The 23398-nt window shown below is 33.6% G+C and overlaps 1 protein-coding gene across 50 annotated transcripts in view; it reads left to right on the top strand.

Annotated features, from left to right (window-relative positions):
- RIMS2 (regulating synaptic membrane exocytosis 2) overlaps window positions 1-23398 on the top strand; it is a 593954-nt gene that overhangs the window by 263774 nt on the left and 306782 nt on the right. For all 50 annotated transcript variants that reach the window (XM_081070132.1, XM_081070114.1, XM_081070124.1 and 47 more), the window contains one exon: window positions 13864-14789. In XM_081070132.1, coding sequence (XP_080926258.1) covers window positions 13864-14789 — 926 coding nt within the window. The remainder of the gene's footprint in view (window positions 1-13863; window positions 14790-23398) is intronic.

Below are 23398 nucleotides of genomic sequence, written 5' to 3'. Positions count from 1 at the left end.
TACTTATACGAGAAATATTTATCGAGTACCTACTATGTGCTAGGCATTTGGGAATAAAGTGATTAAACCTGTGATTCCTGCCTGTAAAACTTATGCATGAGGAAGCAGACAGTAAACATGGCAAATAAAAATATGCCATAACTAGAAGGTGATAAATGTTAATAAAATATTAAAAAGTAAAGCAGTTTAGGGGATTGGGATTGGGAGTGCCCAGAAATGGAGGCTGAGATTGAAATATTAAATACGGAGCTCAGGTTAGGCCTCCTTGAGAAAGTGAAATTTGAGGGAAGACTTGAAGAAGGTCTCTACTGACTATAAGACTAGAAGGTATCTCTGCTGATCTCTGGAGGAATAGCATTCCAGGCAGAGGGACCTGCCAGAGCAATGGCCGTAAAATTGAGAGCATGCAGGGAAGCCAGCATGGTTGGATCTGGGGGTTTTCACTGATGGTTATAGAAGTTATTTGTTAAGCGTATTTATCCTTTTTTACTCTTCTGTTTCTCCTATCTTCTTTGTATTATTTTCAATAAATCTTATTTTATTGTGGGGTTGTTTCTAAGGCTGCCTGTCAAAGACTCAAGTAGAGCACCTTAAAAAAGGGAAATAAAATCACTACAGGTTTAAATTATTCTCTAGTATAGAATGGTTCCTAGTCTTTGGTCTCTTTTTGACATGGCGATTTTGGGAGGGATAGTGGGGAGAGTGGAGTGGCACAATGGGCTACAATACGGGAGCATCGTTTGTGTACCATTTTCCAGAGATTAGAATATATGCGCTATCTTTCATATATAAGTTGAAAATATTGGCATGAATACAATAAAAATTAATTTAACCTGTTATCTGATTTATAGAATCTTTTTATTTTGTACTTAGTCAGTGGATTCTAAAGATATAATTATTCTCATTAAAACTTAAATTAAAAAAATTTTTTTTCAACTATAGCTGACATACAATATTATATTAGTTTCAGGTATACAACACACTGATTAGACATTTATGTAACTTGCGAAGTGATCACCCCAATAAATCCAGTACCCATTTGATACCATACTTAGTGATTACAATACTACTGAGTGTATTCCCTTTGCTATACGCTACATCTCCATGACTATTTTGTAACTACCAATTTGTACCTCTTAATCCCCTCCCCCCTTCATCCATTTGCCCAACCCTGCTCCCCAATCTGGTAAACATCAAAATGCTCTCTGTATCTATGAGCTTGTTTCTCTTTTGTTTGTTTGTTTATCCTGTTGTCCAGATTCCACATATAAGTGAAATTATGTGACACTTGTCCTTCTCTGCCTGACTTCCTTCACTCAGTACAGTACCCTCCAGGTCCATCTATGTTGTTGCAGATGGTAAAATTTCATTCTTTGTTATGGCTGAGTAATATTCCATTATCTATATGTACCACCTCTTTTTTTAAAACAGATTTTTATTAAAAAATATAGCTAACATATGTTATGTCAGTTTGAGGTGTATACCATTGTTGTTCAACATTTATATACTTAAAGTGGCACCATGATAAGTCCAGCAACCATCTGACACCATACTATGCTGTCACAATATTACTGACTATATTTCCCATGCTGTACCTTACATCCCTATGACTTGTTTTATATCTGGAAATTTGAGCCTGTTATTCTTCTTCACCTTCCCCCCCCTTTTAAAATTTTTCAATTACAGTTGACATTCAGTGTTATTTTATATTAATTTCAGGTATACAGCATAGTGGTCAGACATTTGTATAATTTAAGAAATGATCCCCCGACTAGTCTAGTACTCACCTGGTACTACACCTAGTTATTACATTATTACTGACTATATTCCCTATGCTTTACTTTACAGTGCCATGATTACTTTGTAACAACCACTTTATATTTCTTAATCCCTTGATCTTTTTCTCCCTGTCCTCCAACTCCCCTCCCATCTATCATCCTGATAAATTTAGTACCCTTCTGACACCATGCATAGTTGTTACAATATTATTGACTATATTCCTTATGCTATACCGTACATCCCCATGCCTCTTTGTAACAACCAATTTATACTTAATCTCTTCTCGTTTTTCACCCACCCCCTCAATGGCCCGCGCATCTGACAACCATCAAAATGTTCTCTGATTCTATGAGTGTGTTTGTATTTTTTTCTTTGTTTATTTTGTCATTTAAATTACACATATAAGTGAAATCACATTACATCTGTCTTCCTCTGACACTCCACTCAGCACAATACCCTCCCAGTCCATCCGTGCCACCACTGATGGCAAGAACCCATTCTCTTTCATGCCTGAGCAATATTCCATAGTATATATAGAAGGTGCCAAGAAAGTGTATACACACTTTAAGAAAGGAAAACTGTTTTAAAATTGTAGTACTCAATATATACCAATAACAAAAGATGAATACAAGTCACATTTGACTTCTGCAATTACAAGAGGAGCTCAGAGTGGTTACCATCAGCATCCAGACACTTCTGATTATAGTGAACTACTGCTTGAGCAGTGTTGTCCAAAGTGTCCACTTGTATACATTTTTTGGCACCCCTGGTATCTTTATCCATTCATCCATTGATAGACACCCAGGCTTCTTCCACATCTTGGCTATTGTAAATAATGCTGCAGTGAACATATGGATGCACATTTCCCTTCAAAGTAGTGTTTTGGGTTTATTCTAAAATAAATAGAAGTGAGATTACTGAGTCCTTCTTTGTCTCCTGTTATAGCCTTTGTTTTAAAGTGCATTTTGTCTGGTCTATTGCTACCCCAGCTTTTTTGTTTTTGTTTCCATTTTCATGAAATGATTTTTTCCGTCCTTTCAGTCTATGTGTCTTTTGATCTGAAGTGAGTGTCTGATAGGCAGTATATGTAAGGATTTTGTTTTCTTACCCATTCAGCCACCCGGTGTGTTTGGATTGGAGCATTTAATCCATTTACTTTTAAAATAGTTGTTGATAGATATGTAGTTATTGCCATTTTATTATTCATATTTTTAATCTTTTTCCTTCTTAAAGAAATCCCTTTAACATTTCTTATAATACTGGTTTGGTGGTGATGAACTGCTTTAGCTTTTTCTTTACTGGGAAGCTCTTCATCTGTCCTTTGACTCTAAATGATAGCTTTGCTGGGTAAAATAATCCTCGTTATAGGTCCTTGCTTTTCATCACTTTTACTGTTTCCTGCCAATCCTTTCTGGCCTGCAAAAATTCTGTTGAGAAGTCAGCTGATGGTTTTATGGGAGCTTCCTTGTGGGTAACTAACTGCTTTTCCTCTGGCTCCTTTTAAGATTCTTTTTTTTTTTTCTTTAACCTTTGGCGTTCTAATTATGATATATCTCTTTGGGTTCATCTTTTGTGGGACTCTGTGTTTCCTGGGCTAGTGTGTCAATTTCCTTCACCAGGTTAGGGAAGTTTTTTGTCATTATTTCTTCAAATAGATTTTCATTTCATTGCTTTCTCTTCTCCTACTGGTATGTCAATGATACAAATGTTGGTACCCTTGATGATGTCCCAGAAGCCTCTTAAACTCTCTTTTTTTTTTTTCTTTTTGCTGTTCCGATTGGGTGTCTTCTGCTACCATATCTTCCAAATTGCTGATTTGATTCTTCACTTCATCTAATCTTTTGATTTCTTCTCATGTATTTTTTATTTCAGATTTTGTATTTTTCATTTCTGACTGATTCTTTTTTTATATTTTCTATCTCTGTTTTTATGTTTCCTATTCCTTTGTTGAAGTTCTTACTGTGATCATTGAGCATCTTTATAACCAACGTTTGGACCTCTGTATCTGATAGATGGCTTCTCTTCATTTTGTTTAGTACTTTCATTTGAGACATGTTTCGTTGTCTCCCCATTTTGGTCACTTGCCTGTGTTTGTTTCTATGTAGTAGGTAGGGCTGCTATGTCTCCCAGTCTTTGTGGAGTGGCCTTATGTAGTAGGTGTCCTGTGGGCTTAGTCTCCCTGTTTACCTGAGTCAGGTGCTCCAGGTGTGTCCCTGTGTGGGTTGTGTGTGTCCTCCTGTTGCAGTTGAGCCTTGGTTGTTTGCACATCAATGGGAGGGATTGCCCCTAAGGCTGATTGGTGTGAGGACTGACAGTGGCTATAAGGGAGGAACTGTGTATACAAGGGCTGATTCTAAAGGCAGGATTTGCTTTAGTAGGTCTCTGGTGCCTACCTCTCTTCTCTTTGGGTGTGTCTTTTATGGAGTTGCTCAGGTGTGGTCTGAAGCTGACCACCAGGTGTGTTAGTTTTGGGGCCTCTTGGGGGGGCTCTATTACAAGCTGAGTTTATCTGCTTCTGTGTCCTGCCTGGGGCTCTTTGGTAAAAGCTACAAAGTGATGTGCAGATGGTTGCCACTTGGGCTGGGCTTAGAGCTGCCTGGGAGAGGCCATGCTTTGAAATGAGGCTGGCTGCTATTCGTGCCAGGCTTGGGTCTGCTCAGCAAGTGGTACGGAGCACACTGATGCCAGGTGCTGCCTGCCTGAGGCTTATGAAACTTTTAAAGATTTTAGGAAAGTCTGTAGCATGAGTTAAGACAGTTCATTTGTATGGAAAAGTCACTGGAAGCCCACTGGGTGGGCTTACAATTTGGGTGTGGCAGGGTCTTAGTTAATCACCAGGGTGGGCCCAGCAGTGTTAGCCAGGTGGATGGAGTCTGCATGCCAGATGTGGGGAGGGCTCAACAAAGGAATAATGGTGCCTGCCAGCACTTATGTCTGGGAGAAAGCCTCTCCTCCTGCCCTAGTCCTGAAGCCAGAAAATTTAGCTCCTCCCTGTATGTCCCAGGTGACTTTCAAACTGCTTCCCCAGGGCAGGAGCTCAGAATGAGTGAGTTTATCATTGAGCAAGTCTGTGCACGAGCACTGTAAGAGGATGTCTAGGACTTTAACAGCTTTCCTTCTCACTCAGCCACAATCTCTGCTGCTTTTCACAGCCAGAAGTTATGGAGACCTCTCCTCCCAGCACTGTAGCCCTGGGCTGGGGAGCTTGATGTGAGCCTGGGACTCCTTGCTCCTCCTAGAGAAACTTTGCAGCTGTGCTATCCTTCCAGATTTTTAACTGCCACACGTGGGTGTGTTCTTCATCTCAGCCCCTTGTACCCGTCTCAACATGTCTTGTTCTGTATTTCCTTAGTTGTAGGGCTTCAGTTCAGCTAGATTTCAGGCAATCCTTAATGATAGTTATTCTGTAGTTTAGTTGTAATTTTGATGTGGATGTGAGAAGAGGGAAGCACAGCATTTACCTACTCCACTGTAAGTCTCTAATGAAAACTTTTTAAAGCCCAAATTGAGTCATCATAAATTTGAATGCATAGGAAATACTTAACTGAGGGAATTTTTTTTTAATGTTAAAAAAAGTTAAAAATGGGAGAAGTAGTCCTAACAAGACAATATAAACTTGATGGGTAGGGAGGAGGAAATTGAAGACCTAGAAATATCAGTAGAGAGTAGAGGGAAAGCAGTACTGGTGTTAGAAATAATGCAAATGAGAGTTCGGGTGAATAAATAAGAGGAGCTAGAAATAAGGTTAATGGGAAGGAGATGATTGGCAGCAGAGTGTGCATTATAGTTGGGAGAACACTGCTAAGATAACTCACTGATGTGGTAAAAGTGAATGGAAGAAAAAGTAAAGAAGGTTTGCTATTCTAGCATCAGCTGTAATGTTGTTTTTGAAATCATCTGGACTCTTACCAGTTTGGAAGAATCAAAATATTCTGTGTAATTTTTTTTCAGTCTGCTGTGAACTAAATGGTTGAATTTTATTATTGGTTAATATTTCTATAAAGATCATTTACCTTGAATTTTTATTGCATTTCTATTTGAAGAATCTACAAGTCTTTGTTAGGAATCTCAGAGGGGAAAAAGGCATTTATTTATCCTCAGCCCTTCTACAATCTCTCCAAATCCATCTATACTCAATTATGGGAGAGGATTCTGCAGATGAATACTGCACAAATAGTTGAATGGTGCTACCACAGGTCCCCAGACTCTCTTTAAACTTGAAATTCGTGAGACGAGAAAGCAGTACAGTACTTTTGGATTTCTCCTCACTCTTCAGACACTGACCTTTTGTCAGTTTTATTTAACTTTGTTTGGAATCACTTAAATGTAATTCTGAGAAGTGTAATAGTAACACTTGATAATTGACTTTTCCTAGAAAGGAATCTGTGATGTTATCTTCTTCTGTATTTTTAATTTTTTTAATGACTAAATACAGGCAGTGAGAGTTTAATTGATAAAGTGAGCAAAACTTGATTTAAACTCAGTGTCTAACCAACCTCTCAGTTCATGGAACACATTAGTTCTTTTATTAAATTTCTATAGAAACCCTTCTATAGAAACCCATTAGCCCTTTGGGGTGGCATTCTCTTTTTAGTAAAGATTAAAAAACTTGTTATTGAATAATTGAAAAGAAATCATAGAATAAATCTGTTAAAATATCAATACCTTTTATTATCACTATACATTTTATAGTGAAAGCAGTACAGTTAGGCTTATCAATAACAAACAATGAATTTTGTTAATTTAAAAATATTGTAATTCATATAGGACAACATGGTTTACAAATTTCTGCTTCTGTTCGTTTTAAGTATAGTGCCCTGAAATGCATTTGGTTTTCAGTATTGTGAGGCACTCACTAATCAGCTAAGTCCCATAATCCTCCTTACAGGGTACATTCTTACTTGACCTGGAGCTATATGCAGCCACAGAGTAACAGCATTAAAAAATAACCTTTTCCTTAACAGGCTCATCACTAGAGGATTTTATGACTCCATCCTTGAATAAGTGTTATTTTATGTGTAATTTTTTTTAGTAATTGACTTTTGAAATACAGTGTTTGTAAGCAGCAGAGAGTTTCAAATCATCTGATTAAGGATGACTCCTATGATTTTGCTCGAGCTAGAAGGATTAAATGAAAGCACTGCCTGGCACTGTTAATGTATTTTTGTCAACATGATGCTTCATGCTTAGCAGATGTGCATTGGTTGAGCAGAAGGTAAAACTATAATAATGTGTTAAATATTGTGATGTGGAAAAAAAGATTGATCTATTTTATGTTTTGTAATGAATATAAATGGTTTGACCTGTTAAAAGCTTTTTGTAGGAACTATAGGAATGGAACCTATATATTTCATGTTTTATAGGATTTTATATTTCTATTAAGTCCTTGATTTAATGTGTTTTAACAGCTTCTATTTTTCGAATTTGATTAAAATGTTATGCTTAAACTATATGGTTAGTATGTGTAATTGAATTAATGAGGTATCATTTTAATTTATTTAGCACTATCCATGCTTTATGAAGCTTTAAAACAGATGAAGGTCTTTTCTCAGATTATTGATTCTTTAAATGTTTCTATCCTTTTATTTATAAAATGACGATTGTTTAATGATCTCTACTAATAAAGATTATAAGTAAAGGATTTTCCTATATAGTACTTAACTGTAATATAAAATTTGAATTTCCAGAAATTAGTAATCTTTAAATTCTTCACTTTACTTTTAGTGTCATTATTATTCTTAAAAATTGCATAGGTCTTAAGAGTTAAAAATATATGAATATTAAAACTTAAAATTTCCATTTATCCTTTCACTATTCTTATAAATATTTTTAAATGTTTACTGGATTGTATTTTCAGAACCTTGATTATTATATATATATAGTATATATGGTCAGTATTGCTGTATACAGGTGGCATAGTAATAGAAACCACATAGAATGGTAAAGGTTGTAAATATTAAACTATTGTAAAAGAATGATAAATTAATATACATTATGTAAATTGAGAATGCCTTTGGGTAATTGGGAAAGTGACTTTAATTGGTAAAGAATCTTTTTATTTGGAATTTCCCCATCAGTCAGTATAATTTTTAGACATGGAATTTTAAGGAAATTTATTTGTAGAGTTGTTTGCTTAAACTATTATGCTTAATCAAGTGTGAATACATAGCTAGAATATTTAGAAATAGATTGATTAGTCCATATAACAAAAATTATAAGCAATGAACAGAAATTCTATTCATTAAGGTAGAAAGAGGATATTTCCAGATGTGATTTTCTATAAACTGGTTCCAGTTAAGATGACTATAATGTGATGAAAGAGAAAATAATTATAACAACCTAGGTTTAGATAAAAGAAGTAAGATGAACAGATATGTAAATATAAAGTAAATATAAACACTTGCTGACATTGTATTATCAGTGAAAGCAGGGGTTAATAAAATGCATAGGAGTAAAAATCAAGGCATTACATCATAAGTACATTTTATTATAAAGAAAGGTATAATTTTGGATTCTGCCCTTTAAATTCTCAGAATTGTTGAAGGATTAAGTGATATAAAACATCTAAATGAATTGCTTCATTTTTCTGAACCATAATTTATGGGTTAAATACTGTTAAATGCTTCATGATTGTTTAGAGAAATATAAAATTTATCATTGTATTATTTTACCTATGAAATGTTTTCCATTTTTATAATAATAAATGCTAAGGTATGTTTATAAAGGTCAGTAATAAAGATAGAGATTAGAGGTAGAGTACTTGAATTTTCATCAGTTCCTGAAAAAAAATATAATGTCTAAGAAACATAGCAGTTTTAATTCAAAGGAGAGTATAAAATGCCATAATTCACAATATGGTTGTTAAAATTATTTTGGCAAGTATTTTAATATTTTGGAGTAACTGATATCAAATTCTTCATTATTTGGTAAGAATATTCTTAGAATGAAATCTTGCCTGACTTCTAGCATCAGCTTTAATATACTGTACAGTACTATAATGTTAAAGTGTATTTTTTAAAACCTAACTCCACGTTAAGTAACAGTGGCAGTAGTCATCCCAATTTCAGAAATCATGACGACTGTTCTATTTTTACTTAAATCCAGTACAAATCAGTATCTACAGTATGATTCACATGCTTCAGGCAAATTTCATAATCTCTAGAATAAAGTGATTGCTGGATTTAATGTTGAAATTAATTAATTGAAGGTATGATTTTTAAAAAGGCACTCATAGGGCTTGCTAACGACTCATTAATAACCTTTCTTCTGGTAGAACTGAATTCTATAAGTATTCTTATTTATCAATCAAATAGAATATATTCCTTGTGTTATAAAGACTAACTATATCACTTTATTTATACCCTACTTTCAATCTTAGGGAATGAAGTCTTCCTTTCTTCAATTGTTTTTCCTACTTCTGTCCTATAATAACCAATGTGATGTTAAATACATATATTTCTAAAAATCCCTAATTTACAAAGAGGTTTCTTTTCCTAAATGTTTGATTGTAAAGTGATTGATCTCAAAATACATTTTGCCAAAGAAGTCATTTTACAAACAACAGTTGGTGTCTGAAGCCCAACAAAAAAAACCTCAGTTAACATATAATACAGCTAAATTCCACTACTAATATAAGTACTTTCTTCCTTTCACTTGAGGTGCCATTACTACCATGGGGGTAGTAGGGGAAAGAGAAGAACTAGACTATTTTAGCAAATCAGAGGGTTTCGGTGTAGGAAAAAAGAGCAAGCCATGAAAAGTAGAGATAATTTAAGGGAGAATTAATTAATTATTGAATTCATCAGATGTTTATTGAGCACCTGTTATATGCCAGCCTCCTTGGATCCAGGTTGCCAGTCTTCATGAAACTTAACATGTGACGGGTATTAGAGATATTCCTGGATAGAAATGGATAAGATTACCTAGGGAAAAAGTGCAGTGAGGAAGAAGGTCACCATTATGTTGAATTGCCTTCAAAATATCCAATTTCCCCCTTAACATTTTCTGAAATTTGTTACTTCTCCTTCTTGTATAGCCTTGTTTTTTCACATTTCAGAGATTAATTTGTTTTAACAAACTTAAAGCATTTAAGTAATTTTCATAGTATGATAAAACTATATTTATTCATTTTGATTTCATTTGCTTGTTTTACTTTTGACTTTCAACTCAGGTCAGGTATAATGGGGAATTGGAATTTATCCAGTTTGGGAGCATGAAATCTTTTGAAAGGGAAGCGGTATGTGAAAAAGGCTTAGTGGGCTGCCTTGAGGTGGATTCTAGAGGTCAACTACAACTACCTTGGAAAATCCTTGATTTGATAAAGCAGCAATTAAGAATTCAGTAGATGTATATGTTATAAGACAGCTTTGAGTAAAAAAAACTTTAAAAATAATAACAACTTAATGAGAAACACAAAACATTTTCAGTGGAGTTGTATATTTTATATAAATAGGCTATATTTAGTATAACTACCTGGGGTGCCAAAAAACTGTATACACATTATCTTAAAATGTGTGTACATTTTTTTGGCACCCTCAGTATATATTCAGGTCTTAGTTCAAATGTATCTTTTCAGAAAGACCTTCTATACAGAAAGTAGTTTCCCTTAGTCACTGGTTTGTTTTTATTGTTTCAATTTTTTTTGTAGTGTTTATCACTATATAAACTTAATGTATTTATTTATATGCTTACTGCCTGTCTCCCCTACTAGAAAGAAAGCTTCTTTAGGTCACAGAGACCTTATCTTTTCTCTGTTTTATTTCCAACAACTAGAATCAAACCTGGCACATAGTAAACCCTAAATAAATGTTTGTTGAGTGAATGAATACATAATAGAGATACAAAGGTATATTAGACACAGTCTTTTCTGGTTCAAGGTTTTAAAGTATAGTGGACAGCACAGGGCACTAATTAGTTAATTGTAAATAAGATGAGTAGTAGTATTATGTTGAGGAAATACAAAGGCACAAAAGAGAGCTTCAGCTAATGAGCTCATCTTACTAGTCCATGCTAATGCAGTAATTCTTTAAGAAATCACATTTTTCCATTTCTATGTCTCCTAAAGTCATGTATTTATAGATAGCTATATAATTTCCTATTCAGCCTATATTGAATTTTATGGAAATTAGAATTTCATTAAATAATCACTGAATGAAATAAAAAATATATTCCTTATGTACCCCGTATAAAGCTGTGAAACACTGAAATTGACTCTTAAAACAGTATCAATTTCTTGGTGTTAAATAAGCCTATGGATAACTGTTATGTTTTTAGAGACAAATATCTTTATTAACTTACATTGCAAATAATTATTATGTTGGTTTTAACATACCAAAATGTATTTGAATTCCTAACATAAAGTCTGTAGCAAATGGAGGTTAAGTGGTCAATTTAAGAAGGAACTGATTCTGTAGATTTCCTTAATTATCCCAGTATTTTAGTAAAGTAAGTAGATATAAATCAATAGCCAGTTAATGAGATGTGAATATGTTGAAAATTGCATCACTCAGTTAATTACATCTTGACAGGACTATCCTGATTGTTTCTTGCTATGTTTTAAGCTTTCATTTAGACATATTAACTTGATGAAGTAGGGTATCAATATTATAAGATCATAGTCCCTAAGAAATGGAAGAGGGTTTTAGAATCATTTAGCCTCTCAAAATCAAGGGATTCTTACTAATTTCTGTATTCCCAGTCTATATTGTAGTGTGGCATTTACTTCTTAACTATTAGGTTGGTGTAAAAGTAATCACGGTTTAAACAATTAAAAAAAAAAATTGTAAAAACCGCAATTACTTTTGCACCAGACTAATAATACATATTTATTAAAATGATATATAAATTAAAGTGTATAATCTGTGTCTCATTTTAAAACCTACACTCTCAAAGCATAAATGACCATATAGGTTCAAATAACTGGTTAATGGTAAAAGTAAGACTAAGAAACCCAGATCCCTCAATTCTAGTGTTCTTTTCATGATACATTGCTGCCATGCTAATGTATTTTTTCTTTAATCATATGTATACAAATAATGACAAAATTTAAAATGAATTATGCATAACAGACACACATATTTGGATATTATGTGAGTTAATACCATAAAAATTATTTCGAGTGCTCTGTTTTGATTGTATATTTTAAACTGTAGGAGTATATTTTGTGTAACAATTGTAACCTAAAAGATTTGTAATTAAGTCCTAAATGTTTTATATTTATTCGTAAATATAAGAATGTAAATGTAAAAAAAAAAAGATCACATCCACTTGCTTAATCACAAAACATTTAGGGGAGCATTTACTATGATACTTTTCCCTTTGTGGTTCCAGATTGGAGTCTAACTTGATAATGCATTTGTGTGAGATTTGACAGATGGAAGAGATACAGAATCCATTATTGTCAAGCAGCAGTTGTTGGCTGGCAGATGGGCAGATGTGAAAGTCTTAGTGGCTCCTGGGCAAAATCCTGTTAATTGACCACCCTGATGAGTAGGCCTCCTAGATAATTGGTGGCAAATTCCCAAAGACTCTTGAGATTCACAGCCACTTCCTAATGACCATTTTGAGAACCATTGCTTTTATTTTTCAGGTTAAGAACAGCAGTATTAACTTCTCTGGACTTCATTCCCCTATCTTGTTCAATAATTGTGTAGCTTCTGATTCCTGTATTAAAACCCTTCCTACCTGGAAAACCTAGAGTGACTTCTATTTTCCTTAATGAACCCTAATTGATACGTTGGCAGACTGTATTCCAGATATGGGGGAAAAGGGTTTGGGGACACAGAGGAGACTTTAGAGGACAGTGATGATATGTTGGGTTGCAGAACTTCTTTGCTCTTGCATTTTGGCCCAAAATAATATTGTCTAAGCTGAGCTGTCTAATGTTGGTCATCTTTAAATTCAACTGACCCACTATTTCACTATCTGTTCTTCATGTGTTCAGACAAAATCGCCGTTAACAGTTATTATACACCTTTTCTGTCTTCTTCAGGATTCTAGTACCACTGCTAATGGTCATGGCTAATGGTTGACATTATCTGAGTTCTTGCCAGAGAAGAGGCATCTGTGAATATTTTTGTTAGCAAAGAGTATTAATACTAAGTGTGATTGCCAGGCCCACCAGGTCGTACCAGTATTAGAGGAGCAGGTTGAGAACAATACACAGTATCTTCTGAGACTGTAAGGAAATATGAGGAGTCAGATATGAAGACAGAGAAGACAAGTGTCATGGAGCTGGCCTGAATCTTAATGAAGATGGAATGAATAGCAGGGCTTTCTCACTTCTAGGGGTTTTGTGATGAATAAATCAGTATTATTGTTATTTATTTAGATTGCTTATCTCAAATTAGAGCAGTAAGGAAGGATTAGAGATATAATGATAAGATGAAGATTTAGATGAACCAATAGTAGGAGTGATCTGCATGAACGAGTGGTGAATTTTAAGAGCCAACAGTTTTGGACAAAAAGTATTCAACTTTTTATTTAAATCAAAGTTTATTGGGGTGACAGTGGTTAGTTAAGTTACATTTAGTTTCAGGTGTAATACATCATCTATATATCACACTGTGTGTTCACCACACAGAGTCAGCTCTCCTTACGTCACCATATATTTGGTATTCAACTCTTTAGCCAAGTCAGTTTGGCTTCATTATGTTTTCAGGTAACTTTCATACCAAGGTGTCAGGAATAGAGAGAATGGAAAGGGGAATTGTTATTATTATTTTTTAAGCCTCTGAATAACAGTTGGGAGATAGCTGAAGTATATTGAACCAAGCAAAGAAATTAGAATAAAGTCCACTTCGTAGCAGCAGAATATGGTGGTTACCTAATTTCAGGGCATAAGTATATTTTTATCTAATGTATGATGCATTCAATAACCACATCAAAAGTACCGTTACAATTTCCTATTTGAACTGAATAAAGTGAATATAAGTAAATCTTTTGTTATGGCATGACTTTAAAATGAAATTAAAAAAAGAAAGCAAAAGAACTATTTGAATCTATCTGTCAACCTGCCAGTGAATCAGCAAAATGTAAAATTATTTGAATGTTGCTCTTCATCATTCTTTTTCTTTGGTTACTTAGGAAAAGAAGTCCATCAGTGTCCAGAGATCAGAATAGAAGATACGACCAAAGGGAAGAAAGAGAGGAATATTCACAGTATGCTACTTCGGATAGCGCAATGCCTAGGTCTCCTTCAGATTATGTTGACAGGCGCTCTCAACCTGAACCTCAGTTTTATGAAGAGTCTGATCATATAAATTATAGGGACTCCAACAGGAGAAGTCATAGGCATTCCAAAGAATATATTGTCGATGATGAGGATGTGGAGAGTAGAGACGAATATGAAAGACAAAGGAGAGAAGAGGAATACCAGGCACGCTATCGAAGTGACCCCAATTTGGCCCGTTACCCAGTAAAGCCACAGCCCTATGAAGAACAAATGCGTATTCATGCGGAAGTGTCCAGAGCACGGCATGAGAGAAGGCACAGCGATGTTTCTTTGGCAAATGCGGAACTAGAAGATTCTAGGATGTCTATGCTAAGGATGGAACGACCATCGAGGCAAAGATCTATATCTGAACGTAGAGCTGCCATGGAAAGTCAGCGATCTTACTCAATGGAAAGAACTCGAGAGGCTCAGGGACCAAGTTCTTATCCACAAAGGACCACAAACCATAGCCCTCCTACCCCCCGGAGGAGTCCAATCCCCATTGATAGACAAGACATGAGACGTACTGACTCACTGAGGAAACAACACCACTTAGATCCTAGCTCTGCTGTGAGGAAAACAAAACGGGAAAAAATGGAAACCATGCTAAGGAATGATTCTCTCAGTTCTGACCAGTCAGAGTCAGTGAGACCACCACCACCAAAGCCTCATAAATCAAAGAAAGGAGGTAAAATGCGCCAGGTTTCACTGAGCAGTTCAGAGGAGGAATTAGCTTCCACACCTGAATATACAAGTTGTGATGATGTTGAGATTGAAAGTGAGAGTGTCAGTGAGAAAGGTAAGCTACTCTATTCTAATCACAGTTCCCTGTAATTGAGTAGATAAGGAGTTTTCTTTTTAGGTTGTATTTCTGAGTAAACATTTAAACGTTAGATATTGGTAGTCATATTTATTACACTTTATTTTAAAATCTTTTAATGGTGTTGGTTATGTGAAGAAAATTTTAAGTTATAAAAAGTGATTTTTTTTCTGTAAGTCTGCTGATTTAAAAATTTTTTTTTTACTTTGTTTCTAAGAATTTTCTTGCCCCACTTGGTGGCATACTTTTAAAAACCTTTTAGCTATAGTTGTAAAAATAACATTTTTGTGTTTCCTTTTAAAAGTAACAATATGTTTACTGTAGAACATCTGAAAAATTCCTCAAAGTGTAAAAGAATGAAATACAAGCTATCCATAATCTTTTTCCCCAACTATAACCATTATTAACATTTTGTTGTATTTTCTTCCCCTTTTCCTATGCATTCATATTTTACATATTTATAAAATTGATATCATACTATATATATAATTTTGTGTTTCAATTTTTTTAATTGATGTCATATCATTAGCTTTTTTCCAGCCATTAAATGTTCTTCAGAAATGTATTTTAAAAGGCTACATTAATGTTCTATTGTAAGGACATACCACAAACTAACTCTTCCTTTATATGGGGGCATTGCAGTTGCTTCTGTTAATATAAATAATATTATAATGGTTATCTTTATACATATTTTTTTGCCTATATCTCTGAGTATTTCACAAATACATATTCGTGATTTGATTTTTTTTAAGTTTTTAATTCAGATTACCAACCTGCTTTCCAAAAAGGTTATAACACTCCATGTTCCTTTCATATGCTTTCATGAAGCAGATATGCTTAAGCTTTCAGGCTAGATGAATCAAGTCTCTGCCTGTTGAACTGACCACAAAAAAATGCTATCTATTTGTCATTTTAATTTGAATTTGATTTTGTATGTTTATTGGTGTTTGGTATCTTCTGTGAATTATCTATTTATTCCTTTTATTTCTTCTTCCCATGCTCCTATTGGGTATTAATTATAGTCTTATTGATTTATAAGAGCTTTTCTGTCTTACTGACTTATGAGAGCTTTTCACATGATTAGGATTTTACCAATTAAACTGTCATCTGTTCCAAATATATTTCTCATTTTGATGTTTATCTACATATTTTTTTGGTTATTTGGAAATAGTCAATTTAAGATAGCTAATTCTTTGCATCTTTGGTGATTTTTTTTCTATTCCTTTTATTCTCAGAAGCTTTATTCATCCCCAAATCAGTTAAATATTTAACTGTATATTTTCTCATGTTTTTATTATTTATTTTTTAAACTTTAACTTTTTAATCTTTCTGTGATTTATTTTGGTGTATGACAAAATAAATCAGATAGGGGATTATCTAATATGAATTCTTTGTACCAAACCCCTCCACACACAATTTTCTGACACTATTTGAGGAATAATTGATTTCTTGTTCATAAGAATGAATGGAAATCAATAATGGAATTCAAGAAGGCAGCTAGATGTGAAATTAATATAGCATGTTTTTTTTTTTAAATTTATTTTGTGTTTTTCCAGGACCCATCAGCTCCAAGTCAGGTAGTTGTTTCAATCTAGTTTTGGAGGGCGCAGCTCACAGTGGCCCATGTGGAGATTGAACTGGCAACCTTGTTGTTAAGAGCAACTTGCTCTAACCAACTGAGGGAACTGGCCTCTCCTAATCCAGAATCATTTTATACTGTACAAAAAATAATTGATTAGGAAATGTAAATAAAAGGCAGTTCGTACTTTAAACTAAAAACCGAAAATGTGATTCAAAGATAATAAGAAGTGAGGGGTACTACATGAAGAAAACTATAAAACTTTTCTGAGTAACACAAGGAAGATGTGAGTAGAGATTCATTTCATGTTCCTTTCAAATCATCTTTTGGAGTTAATAACATTTTAGTCATAATCCCAATTGGTTTATTGAAGTATGCTATTTATAAAGTTAATGCAGAAAGTGTAGAGGAGGAAAATTTTAACTCTTTTTTTTCCCTTCTGTGCATTATAGTTTCATCAGCTGGGGGCCTGTAAATTAGACTGACAAAAGACAGACTAACAAGAGAAAAACAAACTGACATTTTATATCATGTGCATTGTGCTTACAAATAAGAGCAGTCAGCTATGAGATACTCCCAGGGGTGGTGAGAATTTGGGTTTATAAAGCAGTTTAACAAAAGAACAGTACATTTTTAGAGAGGTGACAAGACAAAGGAAAGGGACTCTGAGCTTCTAGGGGTTTGCCTTGTGGGAAGGCAAGTATACGGGGGAAACAATGGAAAATAAGGGCTACTTTTAGTAAGGTTTGTTTTAGATTCCTTTGGTGCTTACAACGGTCCACAGTTATCTCTAGAGTTATCTCTGGTTAACTTCTGTCCTTCCTGATAGAGAAGGGGGTCACCTTTGCAAATGTATGTCCAGCTTTTCGGCAAATAGGGGGAAGGCAGAGCTTTCTTGTGTTTGCTTCTTCTCAATTGCTGTCAGTACAAAATAATCCTTTTGCTATGTGGCATATTAAAACAAATAAGTGATTAAAAAAAAAATCACCACAAACCAAGGGTGAAGAGATACATGATTCAACAAATGGGCTTGGGGAAAATGCACATATGGTGAAAAAAAATCAAGTTAGAGCCTCATTTCATACAAGTTGCATTTTAGTTATAAATAATAAGAAAATTGTATTTGTTGAAATATAAAGATCTATAAAAAGAAAGTGTAGATCTTCATAGTATCATAGAGCACATAGATATTTCCCAGAAGCTACAATACTTTCTTAAGTATATTTAATAATCTTAAGTTTGATCGTTTTTTGTATTTGCCTGAGTGTATCAAAATACTAAAAGATAAGAAAAAGATAGTTTTGTTATTCTTAATGGTTTGGTTTAGATTCTGTTACATACTTTTATTATTCTTTGCTAAAGTAATGCTTTCACTTTTACCACATAATGCTTTCACTTTTCACCCTCCCCCCAAACCAGAAATGCATCAATCTAATACTTGAAAGCTTTTTATATATGGCATCCTTCTAAGGGCTTATAGTTTGTTTCAGGATTTTGAAGTAAACACTTATAAAAATCTCACATAAATAAAAAGCTATATATGAGTTAAATTAAAATCCTTTATAATACTATTTAGCAGAACTAAAACATTTGTGAAATATGGAAAGAAAACTACAAGTCACTCACATCTGTGTTGTCCCCTAACTTGAGCTCTTAGTGGATACTCTTAGAGATGGTCCTCCTTCTCATTTGTCTAATAATTTGTTTCATGGAGTATGGTTTCTGCCAACTTGTATTTCCAGCGGACAATCATAATTTAATTCCTCTGAAGGAAGAAATCTAAATAAAATAACCTTTTCCTGTTTGCTATTACCCCCAATAGTATTCATTGATTAGAAGTAGCTAGTCAGAGACTGGAATAATATGGGAAAGAGATTAAAATATGTCATATCTTGACTTTTCATCTTTAGGGTAGCATTTTTGATTATTTATTGAAAAAACATCAGTCTGATTTGGGAAGAAGCTACTTTTAAAGATACCTGACATTGTAATTCATAGCCATCCTTGGTAGTTAACTGTTTGAAACTTCTTCCCAATAATTACAAAAATGTTATTAGTGATATTTTTCCTGTATATTTGGATGTGGGTACATCATTCTCATGAGAATCAACCAACTTTTAACAGATAGTCATCCCTTTGCTTTATTGTACCTAGTTAAATAACTCTAAAGAGTAGGGTTTACAGGTGAGATATCTTTCTCATTGTCTTTTATGTTTCTGTCCCTTTTCATTCTTATGCAAAATCTTTCAAAAAATGTGCAAAGCAAATTTGGATCAGATAATCTAAAATGTTAACCAACACTGTATAAATAGCACCCAGCAACATTATCACTGCAGGAGGATTCTTTGCAGGCCCTTATATGTTACAGTATAGCTTCTGCTACATTTCAGAATCTTCTCTGATCTTTAAATAATAAAATGCATTTGTGTCAGTTTCGCCTCTTCCAGTATCTGCTTCATGCTGAACTAGGCTTGTATTTCTAGGCTAGGAAGAATAATACACTTCTAACTTGAGCTATCATTTGAGATGTAATCCAATATCTCACTAAATACTAGACACGTGTTTACTCCTTCTTCTGTCCAATACTTTTTTAGTGCCTACTATTTGCAAGGTGTTGGATTGGAACTAGAAGAGAATATAAAGATAAATAAGACATTGTTTCTACTCTCAAAAAATTGAGAGTCTAAAATAAATAGCAATATAATCTCATTGTACTATGGTACTATGGGATTTCAGAAGAGAGGTGCATTGGCCATCTCTGATTTTGTATGATTTGTGACACTAATCTCTTCCCTCATTATGATATAGTTTGTTTTTCACATGTTATATTGATTGCTTCCCTATATGTTGTGGTGGGTTAGAAAATTGCAATTTTCTTTTCTTTTTATTTACCTTTATATTATGGGAGGAAATAAGTCTTAGATTGTTGATGCCACAGTATCTCGGAATTTAAATGTTGGACATCTCCCAAAGTTTAAAATATATTTTTCATATGCTTTAAAAAGTACTATTGACTTTCCAATTTTATATATGATTTCCTTATTAAATAATCCAGAGCTGGTTTTTCATTCTCAGCGCTATTGACATTTGGGGCTGAAAAATTGTTTTGCGGGACTGTCTTGTGCAAGATGTTTAGCAGCATTCTTGGCTTCTACCCACTGGATGCCAGTAACATCCCCACCCCAAGTTGTAATAACCCAAAACATCTACAGACATTTCCAAATATTCCTTGTGAGGCAAAGTCCCCCATCACCGCTCCCCACCCTCCACCTATAGCCCCTCCACTTATTCTCCTTCCTTCCTCCCTTCAGAAGCAATTGTGAGTCATACCAGTATTTTTAAAAAGAGGGAGACTGCAATAGGATAGAGTAGAAAACATCGGAGTGAAGGGTACTGAGTAAAGGTAATTAATCTGTAAAACATTTTTCTTTGGTGTTGTGTGTATACACCATAGGCTCACAATATAAAATATTTCTTACTGTAGATCATGGTAAAAAATGTTTTAAAGCTATTCTATTATATTAGAATTTTGTGACTCACTTGATACTAGTGTTCCCTGCCTGCCCCTTCTTCTTCTGTACCTGGAAAAATGTCTAGAGATGATGTTCAGTGGCTAATTCATATATTGTAGACACTATACTTTTTCTAATTTTATACATTTTAATCTTAATATTATAATGCAACATTTTTTTTTCACTTTAATTACATAGCCATGTTGTCAACCATTTGTGCAACTGCACAAAAGATACCCAGTTTGATCTTTTTTAAATCAATTGTGGAGAGTTTTTGTTTCCCCTGTTTCCCAGGTCCTAACATGACCTGTTGTTACAGGTCTCATTTCTCTGTACGAGTAAATGCAAGAATACATGTGTATGGCAATCTCCTAATGTACAAATTGTGGAATGTTTGATTCAATTATTATATTCTTGATAGTAGTGCAACACACTGCTTCCTTGCACTTAATTTTGGGAGAGGGTGAATGGAAGTGTGAAGGTGGAACAATTTGGAAAACAGTCCAAGAATAGGAATACAAGAAGATAGATTGCAAATCTCCAGATAGAATCATGGGTCTTAAAATATTAAAGACAAACCCTAAAGACATCAGCTTTATATATGTCTGATTTTAGGTGTCATTATTAATAGTGAAATGTATCCCCTTGTATGATCTCAAATTTATTGTAATTTTTAAGTAATTAATTTACGATATACATTATAAAGAAAATAGGCTGTTGAAGTGATAGGCAATATACACTAAAGATTTGTATATATATACTAAAGATTTGTATATATACACTAAAGATTTGTATATATCAGGAATATTCTGATTTATGGTATTTAAGACCAATTCAACAGATAAGGAATTCTGAACCAAGTGGACTAAAATGTTTTTGTAGTAATAGGAATATTTAAACATTGTTCAACTAGCTATTTTATTACTAAGATTTTCTCAAGTAAAAATTCTTAAGTCAAAGATTGATTCATTCCATCGATTGGTAAAATAATTTTATGCTAAATAATGATTATAATCGTAACATCAGTCTTAGAGCTTCACTATGGAATAAAAAGAACTTAATTGCATAAAATTTACATGGACATAAGTAATTACCCTGTTGCTACCTTAGGCAATTTGAAATTATTTCATCATGTATTTTCTAAAAATAGTATACTTTTCATCCTATGAAAAATCAAGTTGCAAATACATGTTACAAAGCTTATTTCAGGGTTGAAATTATATAACATAAATGTAAGCAGATTAAGAAACTAAACTAACTCAAAGTAATTTTTAAAGTCCATAGCTAGAAGGTAGATTTACAAATGGGAATAAAGGAGAATTTTTTGTTTCCTGATAAATTGCAGCACTTAAGATGTTTAAGATGGTAATTCTTTTTGCAAAAATATTTTCTTGTTAATTATGGATGAAACAGTATATTAAGCCTACAGAAAAGAATTGTTTTTAATGGAAAACTTAGTTCCTAAGTTTCAAGTAGATATTAAGAAAAAATTTTACAGGTTTCAGTTTGTGGGATATTTGATAGGGTTCTTAGGTAGTTGAATGTAAAATTAAAAGCAAAATTAAATTATAGACCTGTTGATGAAGTTAGTTTAGAATATAGAAAATGTTAATTTTTAACTTAAAATGAAGTTTCTGTTAAGTAGAATTCATTAGGTGATGCCTAGATATTGATATTTTGTATAGTTTTAAATATTTGATGCTGAAACATGTTCAATGGATAGAAAAATATAAAGCTTTGAGATGAACATATTGTTATTAATTGATAGGAGGCATATCAGAGTAAATATCCTAAAGGTGTTACAAATGCTGTACAAGCCTATTATATTCAAGTTAAAAAAGCAGTGACATAGCAGAAAAGTTGAGTCTAAGGTTAATTCAAAATTTCAAGCACTATACTCTAGATTCACTGATTCATTCCTTATTTCATTCAACTAAAATATATTAAATGTCAATAATCTATAGTACTAGAGTATGAAACGTGAAATATGAAAGCATCTGTTATCACCACAGAGTTGCACCTTTGTGGAACACGAGTAAGATTTTGTGCTGAAATTTGACTGCATTTATGCTAGCTGACTCATCCAAGAAAATTGTACATGGGATGGGCTTACCTTTTTTTTTTTTGGCTTGTGCTAGAAGCTCTCTGTTTTCCTTTTACGATGTATTCATGGGAAGAGATTTTTGAGGAAATATCGGGGATGAGGGGAGGTATGTTTTAAAGTGAAGGGCAGCTCCAATTATTGCCATACATAATCTCATTCTCCCTGAAACTGCCTGTCTACCTGTTCTTGTCGGGCTTAGCTTGGTTAATTAAGAATGCTTTCAGGAGCAAATAAAGTGAGCCTGACATAGTTAAGTTCAAGCATGGGCTCCTACAGTACAAGACTGATGTTAAATCTTTTAACAGAGGATCTAACGAAATACAAGTGTTTAATTTCATAGGAATGTAAGATGCTCCTGACACCTTTTCTCCAAATCTCGAAATAATAATTATGTAAATTTGTGGAATGGAATGTTGTTGAATAATAAAATAATAGCATCTATGAAAATCATGAGCTTTAATGAATGACCAAGATGATAAAAGCAAGTTACCGTATGTGTAAGAAGAAGGACATCAAAAACAGAAATATATAACTAGTAGAGAATAAAAGGATGTTAAAATTCTGGGTTAAGAATAATGAGTATGAATGGAATACTTTGTAGACTCTTCAAACCAAATACATTTTACATACGATTATATTTTACATGACAATACACATATTCAGAAGTGTGTGTGTGTGTGTGTGTGCGCGCACGCGTGTGCGTGTACCATGTTGAAATAGCCAGCAAATCAAGTTTTAAATTTTATTCTTACAGATGATTGTACATGCCCCTTTATTTCAGCACATCCTGCTCTGTACAGGCTGGGAATTTTTTAAAGGAAAAAAAAATTTCCCATGGGACAACTGACCTTTGCTTATAATTAAGGATATCTAGGGTTTTATTAACCTAGAATTTGGATTTCATCCTATTCTTGTGATAGTAGAAGGAGGCAACTGCAAATTTTACTGAGGAAACAGGAAATATGTGTTTCTAATTTTGAACTTTAGATGTGTTTTCTCAAAGAAATAATGTTATAAATTACAATAAATTATACCTTTCTATTCATTTGATTCTGCAAATTTGAGAAGCCAGTTCTAGTCACTCAGTCAGATACTTGGATCCTTTGGTGTAAAAGGCAATGTTTTACTTCACTTTCATTTTTGGAGGATAATCTCTTTGGATATAGAAATTTTGGTTGACAGGATTTTTTTCCTCTTTCAGAGCATTGTATGTGACTTTCCTTTTTTTTCCTAGGGATGAGTGTTATCTCTTGCTGTTCTCAATATATTATTTTTGTCTTCAGGTTTCAGCAGTTTGACTGTCACGTACCTAGGTTTAGTTCTCTTGTATATATTTTAATTAGGGATTGTTGAGCGTGGATCTGTAGATTAATGTTTTTCCTTAAATTTGGGA

The sequence above is a fragment of the Rhinolophus hipposideros genome (genome assembly GCF_964194185.1).
Source record: "Rhinolophus hipposideros genome assembly, chromosome: 13".
NCBI classification, from domain to species: domain Eukaryota; kingdom Metazoa; phylum Chordata; class Mammalia; order Chiroptera; family Rhinolophidae; genus Rhinolophus; species Rhinolophus hipposideros.
This window is presented reverse-complemented; position numbering and strand designations above follow the sequence as displayed.